Source organism: Centruroides sculpturatus, unplaced genomic scaffold, assembly GCF_000671375.1.
Source record: "Centruroides sculpturatus isolate CEXI.00-Female unplaced genomic scaffold, Cexi_2.0 scaffold99, whole genome shotgun sequence".
Taxonomy (NCBI): Eukaryota; Metazoa; Arthropoda; class Arachnida; order Scorpiones; family Buthidae; genus Centruroides; species Centruroides sculpturatus.
In genome coordinates, this window is record NW_019384321.1 from 928,041 (window position 1) to 939,703 (window position 11,663).

The following is an 11,663-nucleotide window of genomic DNA, read 5'->3' on the forward strand; positions in this document are numbered from 1 at the left end:
GCAAATTACGTTTAGATAGCTTACGAAATCTGTTTTATAGAATGCTTAATAATGTATAACACCTAGAATCCTATCTAGTAAAAATAATCTATATAAATAATAAAATTATAATCTACAAAAAGAAAAAATTAGATAAATAAATAATGTATTCTAAGTGCTGAACCAAGACAAAAATCGATAAGCACATATCTGAGGTTCTTAAAAGGGGAGGATAAAAAAAAAACTCGGATTGCCTGTACGTAAAACCAAAATGGCCCAATTATATAATAAAATCGATTTTTTTAAAGTCAGATCGTAAATTTAATTTTTTTAAATTGAAAATTTAATTAAATTATATTTTATTTAGTTCTTTTTCTTTCATTAATTTTTTTGCGATGGCAAAAGAATCGTATTAAAAAATTAATAAAGATTTCTAATCTTGTTGTTAAGGAGATTAATTTGATATATTATCCGAGTTATATAAATAAACGTTAGTGATAATTGCTCATTTTATCTTTGTGTATATTCAAGATGGAAGGAGCTAAGAAATTAGTTAATAAAATAATAAACGAACAACGTTCTCGTTTTAATGCATTAAGTCAAGAAATTTGGAAAAATCCGGAAACTAATTATGAAGAAATTCGTGCTCATGATGTTTTAGTTTCTACGTTACAAGATTTTGGATTTTCTGTTCAGAAGAATTACATTCTACCAACTGCATTTAGAGCAGAGTTTGGTGAAGGTAATGAATTTCATCTGTATTTAAAATAATTATCATTATATAAAACAATACTTTAAAATTAATATACGATATTTTTATTTAATTAATTAAATGAATATCCATATATGTACAGTGGGAAAATTTTGGTAAAGTGAAACTGACGATTGGGCCACCTCAAAATAAGAACCAATAATTTTATTTGCCTTATTGAACCTTTCCTTCTAGGGGCGAGCAGCTGGATGGCCGCGGTTAGTATGGCATCAGCTTATCACTTTGAGGATACGGAATCGGGAGCAACTTTTAGCAATTTTTATGTGTAGCCTGTCTCATATAAGTTGGCCTTGTTTCTCGCCATTCGGCTGCCTCCATTCTGGATCTTGACGAACAACGATGGGTATGGAAAACGTCTCTCACAGGGTGAAGAGTTAAAAATTTTAATGCCCTTAAAACTTTATATAGGCCTATAAATAAGCGTACATAAATTTATATGTGAATTCATAAATCGATTTACGGATCTCTCAGATCCGAACCTCAGACAATTGGCTCGGTTCGCCCCCTCGGTATATTGTTATATATCAATAGTAATTTATATTATTATTTATAATAATAAAAAGTTTTTTAAAACAGCCCACTTTCTCGCTACAGACCTATTATGTCTATCTCCTGACAATATTGTGCACCTGTAATCTTTATTATTTGGTACTAAAATGAAGAGATATAATTAAAAAGCTAGTTATACGTTAAAACAGACTAACAAAGCTAGAATATATTTTGTTAATAGGGAAATTATTAGATCAATTTTACAAATAACAAAAGATGAAGTGTCACCTCCTTGAGAAAATTATAAAACCGCTTTTTTACGATCTGACTTCAATTGCTTGTAGTAAGGCCACTGCAATTAGGAAGAATGTTTCCTACTTGCAATGACCTCAAATGATGTATAAACAGATTCGTAATCGAAATGGTGTCTGGTATATAGTACAACGGTGGGCAACCCCCGGCCCGCGGGCCAGCTACGGCCCGCGAAAAGTTTCTATCCGGCCCGCGAGATGTTTAGAAGAAATTATAAATAAATATTTTTCGATGTAATTCGTCTAGTTTAAATTGAATATTATTTTCTGAAGTGTGCGGCAGCAATGACAGGAAAAAATAAGGGAGTCATTTCCTTATTCAAACAAAAAATGGGAGAACAGAATTTTTCTAAATTATTTATATCTCATCGCATCATCCATCAAGAAAATCTATGTGCAAAAGCTATGCAATTAGAAAATGTAATGTCTGTCGTATCCAACTACATAGTGCTGTTTTTATTGTGTTTAAAGTCACTTAGATTTTACAAATAGGTGAGCCGTTCACAGCCCGGCACACGCATTTGTAAAATCTAAGTGACTCATACAACATGGAATTCATATAAAACGGAATAATCAACAGTGTTATAGGGGGGTCGACTGTAGTAATTAATTTCTTTTTATTTATTTATTTCATATTTGCAGACTAAAAATTTACTGGTCACAAGGTGTCAATTAACTACTATGGCCCGCGGAAAAAACGTAAAATTTATTCTGGCCCATGTTATAAAAAAGGTTGCCCACCCTTGATATAGTACCATTTCGTGGAATCCATGATAGACTCTAAACTTTAGAGTCTAAAGGTACAATGACTGGATATAATGAAGCCTTTACCTTACATTTATTCAAACACATTTTGTAAATAATAAATTCCATTTTAATTTATATTTTTGATGATAAATCGTATTATTTCATTTTAAATATTAAAAATTACGATTTATAAAAAGTCGAACTTAAAATCTTTTATAAATTTTTAATTTATAAATATTATATAAACTTTATAAATTCCAATTATCAGGTTTATATAATTATCAAATTTTATCAAAAAGTAATTGTTCGTAACGATGATATCTGCATTAATACGTACTGCTATCCTTGACTTTTCTTGATTGACACTTTGATACGAATGATAAAATTCTGTACATTTACATTGGTAATCAACATATAATTGAAACAAATATTTTAAAAATATAATAAAAATATCTGGATATCATAGGCTACGTGCTATTTATAAATTCTGTGAAAAAATATCTGGATAAAAAGATAAAACGTTTACATTCATTAGGCCAAGTGCTATAAATTTTGGGGGAAACATGTACTTACAATTAGATACAAAATATTTAGATTGGCAACAGTGACTGTAACAGAGGAAATATTTTAGTTGCCAAATCGCCATTTTAACCGAGGCTGTACTATTTTTACTTCTTGTATATTTGGCACTTTTAAAATTTTACCAAATAACCGGGACAAATTGCCAAACTGGCCGGGTTGCAGAGACCACATCAACAAACAGAGACAGTTTCAGTCAAAGCGGAACATCTGGAAAGCCTATCTCTGGAGGACTCGGGAGTGATCCAGAGGAGCAAATCTCCAAAAACTTTTACATGGTAATACCAGATATATTGGTCCTAACGGTTATCTATACCCATTGTATGTCTGACTGAACCGTGAAGGATTTGGAAAAAGTCCCTCTTATTACCCATAGAGCAAAAGAAACAAAATTTAGAAAAACATATTCAGTGTTTCATTGCATTTTATTAACTTCAATATTATAGAAAGTTCTACTTTTTTTCATTTAAACACACGATAACCTAAAGTTTCTCCATCCGGATCACGGGAGATTTTTAACCCTGGAAACTCATCTCATTTCGGGAAATCCCTCAAATTTCTTAAAAAATCACTTTTTTTTCTTATTTTTTGTTAAAGTTGAAGAAATTTTGCAAATTGAAAGTATTATTAAATCATAAACTGACAGAATACATTTGTATTTATTAATTTTAAGCCTACTTATTAGTTTATTTAAATTTTTGCTTATTATGACATCCCACAAATTGTCAATAATCAATATGTAACCTATTTGTGACCGGACTCTCAAAATTCTTTACCTGTAATATCTGGAATAATTGTGCTTATGCTGTCTTAATTTTTAACCATGCCCAGTAGCTTTAATAACTACTGTATTACACCAATTTGGGCAAGGATAGAAACGAGTACGAAGTCTGCAAGTATGAAGTTTTTCTTCATAAATCAGATTATTAAAGCCAAACGAACTGTCGAATTATCGGGCTGTAAGCTTGATGCCGCTATTAAAGCAGCCGAGGTAGACAAATCAAGAATACTAGACGCAGGGGCGGATATGGGTTTTTCGGGACCTAGGGCTTATTGAAGTCCATTGACGCCCCATTTTTTGTTAGATTAAGAATCTTTAAATTGGAGTTTAAAATTTATTTCTAATAACATAAAAATCAGAGTTAAAATATATTTATTTATGAAATTGTGTTGAATGACAAACTTTATATCGATAAGTGCCCATTGTTAATGAATAAGTATTAATAATTTATGATAGTAATTCAATTTTTCTGAGCCCTTGACACTTGAGCCCAGGAATTAAGCCCTATTAGTCCCTATGTAGATCTGCTCTTGATTAGACGGCAAAAGAAGTACTGTAACACATCGCGAAAACGAACTAGCAATCTTCCAGGCTTCAGATGAAAAAATAATAATATCCGTCTTCTCTTAAATGCATTAAAGACGATTCTAGCCACATGAATTAAATGGAAAAAGGCATTCTCGGTAGCAGGACTTTTCCTTAGTAAAATAAGAATCAAATTGAGCAATCGGAGTAATCAACTCAATTTAAAGGCATTTTTGTTATAAGCAATTTCCAACAAACTTTAATAATTTTTTTCTATTTGTGAAAATTTCTATGTAATTCAAAGTTACTAATACATATTTTACAAAGCATTATTAATATTATTATTTTGAGGTTGCAGGATGTATTAAGTTACTTAAAAGTGAAAAATAATTATTTCATTCAATTTTAAGATTTATTTTATATCTTAAAAATAATATATTCCGGAATTTCCCCGGATCAAGCAAAAGACTGGAAAATGAGAAACCCTACTAAAAACTTGTTGGCAGTGGGCATTATCCTACGGCCAAACAGAACAATTGCCTAGAGCCCCTACCAACAAGATGCCCCAAAGCAATCTTTTATAAGCTAATATTTCTCAAAAATTTTCCCGAAGAAAAATGCCGGAAGTCAATACTGTACATGGAGTCACCTAATTCAAATTTGCCTGGGGTCCAATGAAGCTATAACGGGCCACCGGTCATTGGTAATGTTAACATAATATTTCTGTAGGCCTATTATTTTAACTTTTTATATATTATAAATTTTAATGATAATCCGAAAATCAGTTAATTGATAATTACCTTTAAGAATATTTTAAGAACAGTTAAACCAGTTTAAAACATTTTATATTACTAATCGTGATTTAATCGCTTCTGAAATCTTTATATATTTTATCAGAAAATATTTATATACAAATCACATAATTTCATAGGAAACTATCCTAAAATTGCTGTACTATGCGAGTATGATGCTCTACCAGAAATTGGTCACGCATGTGGACATAACTTGATAGCAGAAGCCGGTGTAGCCGCTGCTGTTGCAATTAAGTATGTTATGGAAAATCATAAAAGTATCCAAGGTAAAGTAAGTATTATTTAAACTTAAAATAACCCTTCCGAAGATATTCGTATCTATAAAAAGAAAAATTAGAGCCCGCAAGAAAATTTTTCTCGAGTAAAGGAATAAAGTAGTTTAAGAAATGTATATGTGTATAGTAATAGTTTACACTACCTATTATACTGTATTTGTAATAAATTGTTGATGCTGGCGATAAAGTTGCACATAGCAAAGGTGAAGAGGGATCTGGGTTAGAATCTATCCTGCATCCATGCTTACCGATCTCATTTTAAATTAAGTTCATTGGTAATATGCAAAATTGAATTTCGTATAAAATGTAACTTCGTAAACTAATTCAATCCTGAAAGTTTAATATAGAAGAAAATAAAGACTAATGTTGGTAGAAAATCTAATGATAATTTTATTTACCTGATTGGCGGCATCGTTATAGCATAAGGTTGAGTCCTTTTGCCACACAAACATATTCACACCACAACCAAGTTCACAACACATATTCAATAAGAACAATGCCCTTTTTTACATGAAGATTCCTGAGGATCCTATCCAAATGTGGATCTTTCAGAATAGCAACTATATATTTAAATATTCCGGTCATTCGGTCTTATAGCTGAGGATCCAAATAAAATTAAACTAGCCCATTATTACGAGTCGATTTAATGCGTGTCGAAATCCGAAAAACGAATAATATGAAATCCATGATAAATTTTGGAGTTTAAAACGAAATCAAACTCAGATTTCCAGGTAAATAGATTGACGCTTCACAGAAATATTTCAATCACTAATTATTTATATAATGCATTGACATCAATTTTTTAATTTAAATATATTTTATAATAATAATTTATTTTAGATTGTAGTTCTTGGCACTCCTGCCGAAGAAGGTGGAGGGGGAAAGATAAAACTACTTGAAGCAGGAGCCTTTAAAGATATTGATATTGTCTTAATGGTACATCCCAGTCCAACAGATCATCTGTATCCACCTTTTATATCTTTCATAAAGGTAATGAAGTTAAAATACAGATATTTGACATTTCTCTTTACATAAAACTACATTTTTGTTTATTTTGAGCTATTGGCAATAATTTGGCTTGTATCTTTGAAAATGCTGATTAGAGCAGATTGAAACTTAACATAAAAACAGAACGTTGTATGTATAACAAGTTATAACCAAAAATGTTGTTATACATACAACGTTCTGTTTTTAGAAAAAGCACTAAGCATTGTCGTAAATCATTTCTACCTCCTACACTCACACATGCTTCATAGGAATTCATGATGGCTATAACGTTATTAATCTGCTCTAGCGGGGACAAAGTCCATTCTTAAACAAAAGCGTCATGAACCTGCTGAAGTGTTCTTGGTGGTATTGGCATCTTTGTGCTCTCTGAGCGGTAAGGGGCCTAAAACCACATAAAAAAGTGTTCTTGGTGAACGTAATTCGTCTTCCTAGAGAATTCCACACAAGTTCTATAGTTTTAAGGTCCGGAGATATAGCCGATCATTTCAACACATGCAACGAATATCTTCACTGTAAAGAAAGTCATTGGTAAGTGCAACCCTATGCGCTCGAGCATTGTCGTCCATGAAAATAAAATCTGCACCCATAGCAACTCAGAAAAGTCTCGCATGTCTACATAAAGCTTTCTATACCTTTTTGCAATAATGACATTATGAAATGCCATTTCATACCATACAAAACACTACCACCTCTGAATTGAACACCTTTCAGTATGTTTATAAGACTAATCGAGTTTCCCATTTTCTACAGTCAATCCGATGAGAATGATTCTACAGACTGTACTTGAATCGTCAGTGAACAGAACATTGTCTATTTCTTCAATGTCCATGTCTTTGACATAATCTAAAATAAGCTCTTTTGTTTACAGGGATCAATAAAAAACAAAGTGCCTTTCGCAGAAAGACAATTTGCCTGAAGCCTGATTGTACACAGTTTTTCGGGAAACGTTAATATCAGCGACTGTAAACAGCTTTGCAGAGAGTCGTTTATCATTGTTCTGTTATGATACGCTGATAACATAAATAGCAGTGTTGTTGAGAGATGGTAACTCTTAAACTTACCTTTTCTGGTTCATATTCAACATCTGTTCTTTGAAATCTGGTTCAAAGCCTATGTCTGATGTTTGCGGCAGATTCAGAGTGCCGACACGTATCTGCCGCAAAGGGCTTCGCCTTCCAATAATTCATTCATGAAATTGTCTATGTGACATCATTATTACTATCGTACAGTAAAACAGTAACGATATGTCCTCAATGGTTAAACCTCAAAATAGACAATATCCTGCTATTGTTGGATTTTCAGAGCCTGACTAATTTGCATATTTGTGCTCTTTAATGGAACATTCGGCTACATCCTGGGCATTTTTATTGTCTGGAAACGTTCACATAAATTTTCTGCTATCTCTTTTGTTTATTCTTTTTTTTCCCCCTCTATGGACGATTAGACGATTATATTTTAGAGGGACTTGAGTGTATTTATTTATACAACTTTTACAAAAAAAATTATGTATTCTTTTTTAGTGTTTATAAAATACTCTGTAGATGAGTAATTAATTTTATTCTACAAAATTATAATTAATAAGTAGCCTATATCAATTTCTCATAAAGCCCTTGATACACACACATACACATACATACACAAAACATGCATATGTATAAAATTAATATGTATATGAAAGATTATTCACATAAATTGTATATAATGTGTATATCATCCAAATGTAATACTGCTGTACAGTGTGTATATTGATGATGTCCGTTGCCCTTATATATATATATATATATGTGTTTAAGTGGACACCCCTAATATATATATATATTTATTTTAAAAGATTAAAATTTTCTGAAAAATATAGTTATTATACACTGTGTTCTGTATAATCGTGTTCACCAGAAAATTTGTATTTTGATTATTATTATTATACTGAATTGTTAAGAAAGTATTGTAATTATTCTGAAGGCGTAATTCTATTTTAATAATTATTATTTCGTAGAATTAATACAATAATGACAAATTTTTCATAGCTAAAAGTGAATTATTTTGGAAAAGCTGCGCATGCAAGTGGATATCCATGGGAAGGATTAAACGCTTTGGATGCAGCTGTTACATGTTACAACAATATTGCTTTACTTCGAAAACAATCGAAACCAAATTGCATAATACATGGTAAATTCAATTTTATTTTTTTATATCATTTCGTTATTTATAATAATTTTATCTGCGTATGTTACGTAGGAATTATTAGTAACGGCGGCGGAAGCCCTAGTATCATCCCAGATGAGACGGAATTAAGATATGCTATTGGTGCAAATAATTCCCGCGAATTGGAAAATTTGAAAAAGAGAGTTGAAGACTGCTGTTTAGCTGCAGCACAAGCTACAGGCTGTGAAGTGAAACTGAGTTACGATACCGAAGTACGATACGAACATCTCATCACCAATGAACTTTTGGCAAATACTTACAAGAACTACGCTGAAGAAACAGGTAATATTTTAATCAGAAATATACATTTTCCGATAACTGTAACTCCTATTTGATAATTTTTACAGGAGTTAAATTCAAAGATGGAAATCCCAACTATGACCCTTTCGTAGCAGCTNAACATATTTTTGCCTGTACGTAAAACCAAAATGGCCCAATTATATAATAAAATCGATTTTTTTAAAGTCAGATCGTAAATTTAATTTTTTTAAATTGAAAATTTAATTAAATTATATTTTATTTAGTTCTTTTTCTTTCATTAATTTTTTTGCGATGGCAAAAGAATCGTATTAAAAAATTAATAAAGATTTCTAATCTTGTTGTTAAGGAGATTAATTTGATATATTATCCGAGTTATATAAATAAACGTTAGTGATAATTGCTCATTTTATCTTTGTGTATATTCAAGATGGAAGGAGCTAAGAAATTAGTTAATAAAATAATAAACGAACAACGTTCTCGTTTTAATGCATTAAGTCAAGAAATTTGGAAAAATCCGGAAACTAATTATGAAGAAATTCGTGCTCATGATGTTTTAGTTTCTACGTTACAAGATTTTGGATTTTCTGTTCAGAAGAATTACATTCTACCAACTGCATTTAGAGCAGAGTTTGGTGAAGGTAATGAATTTCATCTGTATTTAAAATAATTATCATTATATAAAACAATACTTTAAAATTAATATACGATATTTTTATTTAATTAATTAAATGAATATCCATATATGTACAGTGGGAAAATTTCGGTAAAGTGAAACTGACGATTGGGCCACCTCAAAATAAGAACCAATAATTTTATTTGCCTTATTGAACCTTTCCTTCTAGGGGCGAGCAGCTGGATGGCCGCGGTTAGTATGGCATCAGCTTATCACTTTGAGGATACGGAATCGGGAGCAACTTTTAGCAATTTTTATGTGTAGCCTGTCTCATATAAGTTGGCCTTGTTTCTCGCCATTCGGCTGCCTCCATTCTGGATCTTGACGAACAACGATGGGTATGGAAAACGTCTCTCACAGGGTGAAGAGTTAAAAATTTTAATGCCCTTAAAACTTTATATAGGCCTATAAATAAGCGTACATAAATTTATATGTGAATTCATAAATCGATTTACGGATCTCTCAGATCCGAACCTCAGACAATTGGCTCGGTTCGCCCCCTCGGTATATTGTTATATATCAATAGTAATTTATATTATTATTTATAATAATAAAAAGTTTTTTAAAACAGCCCACTTTCTCGCTACAGACCTATTATGTCTATCTCCTGACAATATTGTGCACCTGTAATCTTTATTATTTGGTACTAAAATGAAGAGATATAATTAAAAAGCTAGTTATACGTTAAAACAGACTAACAAAGCTAGAATATATTTTGTTAATAGGGAAATTATTAGATCAATTTTACAAATAACAAAAGATGAAGTGTCACCTCCTTGAGAAAATTATAAAACCGCTTTTTTACGATCTGACTTCAATTGCTTGTAGTAAGGCCACTGCAATTAGGAAGAATGTTTCCTACTTGCAATGACCTCAAATGATGTATAAACAGATTCGTAATCGAAATGGTGTCTGGTATATAGTACAACGGTGGGCAACCCCCGGCCCGCGGGCCAGCTACGGCCCGCGAAAAGTTTCTATCCGGCCCGCGAGATGTTTAGAAGAAATTATAAATAAATATTTTTCGATGTAATTCGTCTAGTTTAAATTGAATATTATTTTCTGAAGTGTGCGGCAGCAATGACAGGAAAAAATAAGGGAGTCATTTCCTTATTCAAACAAAAAATGGGAGAACAGAATTTTTCTAAATTATTTATATCTCATCGCACCATCCATCAAGAAAATCTATGTGCAAAAGCTATGCAATTAGAAAATGTAATGTCTGTCGTATCCAACTACATAGTGCTGTCTTTATTGTGTTTAAAGTAGTGTTGTAACGAATAGTATATTCGGCCTCAGGCCGAATACCGAATATTCGGCCAAACTATTCGGCTTGATTAACGCACGTACGAAAATTGGCGCGCAAACCGCATTATGGCAAGGATCCTGCTCTCTATTGGCCTGCTGTCACTACGCTTCGCCAATCACGTTAATTGTTGGCAGTTGTAGCAGACAGACAACAGTGTCATGGAAGTATGTGAGAAATGATGATATCAAATGTGGATAACAATGAAATGACCTATACGTGTAAATAACGGAAAAAGAACAGAGGAAGACCACGAAGTGAAAATGTGAAAATAAATATGAAATTGAGTTGATAACATAATCGAACAAGTCGAGGCAACTTATTGGCACGAAATTCGCGGCCGTCAATGCCAAACAATTGTTGTCATAGACTTCGGAAAGCTAAATGCTTGTAATGAAAGTCACTTAGCGTGCACGGGCGAAAGCCTGGGGTCGTTCGGGCTATCAAGCTGTCTCGAATCTGTAAAATCATAACTGTGACTTATATCGACGTCCTATCTGTCTCTTTTCTCCGTTATCACCAGGCTGAGTCACGTAATTGTAAAAGGGGAACTCTACGACGGAAAAGTGACGAATTGAAAGTATCGTGAGTGCGTATAATGATGTATGCATAGGCATACATGGATTAGAGCGATAGAGGAAAGAGAAAGGGAAGAACAAAGACGAGCGCTTAAAAAGAAGGATAGGCAGGGTCAGACCCTCAGATGTGCGAGGATTCTCCAACGGTAGACGTGTACGTGTGCTGATTTTGTAATTATAAATTGTGAATACATGTGATTAATATTATTTTCTTTTTTATTTCGTGCATGTTACAAATTATAAATAAATATAAACAAACAACACTAACTCGATAACATTAAATCTAAATACCAAAATGATTAATTTACTGTGTTTTTGTTATTTATTACTCCTGTTTTTAGGTATTCGGTATTCGGCCGAATAGT

General features: G+C 32.1%; 1 protein-coding gene across 1 annotated transcript in view; it reads left to right on the forward strand.

Moving 5' to 3' along the window:
* The first annotated feature begins 509 nt into the window (after positions 1-509).
* LOC111625558 (peptidase M20 domain-containing protein 2-like) overlaps positions 510-11,663 on the forward strand; it is a 13,881-nt gene continuing 2,727 nt past the window's right edge. The window contains exons 1-7 of the mRNA XM_023368726.1: positions 510-721; positions 5,115-5,266; positions 6,111-6,260; positions 8,303-8,444; positions 8,514-8,762; positions 8,828-8,897; positions 11,640-11,646. Of these exons, the coding sequence (XP_023224494.1) occupies positions 511-721; positions 5,115-5,266; positions 6,111-6,260; positions 8,303-8,444; positions 8,514-8,762; positions 8,828-8,897; positions 11,640-11,646 (981 nt within the window). The 5' untranslated portion in view covers position 510. The remainder of the gene's footprint in view (positions 722-5,114; positions 5,267-6,110; positions 6,261-8,302; positions 8,445-8,513; positions 8,763-8,827; positions 8,898-11,639; positions 11,647-11,663) is intronic.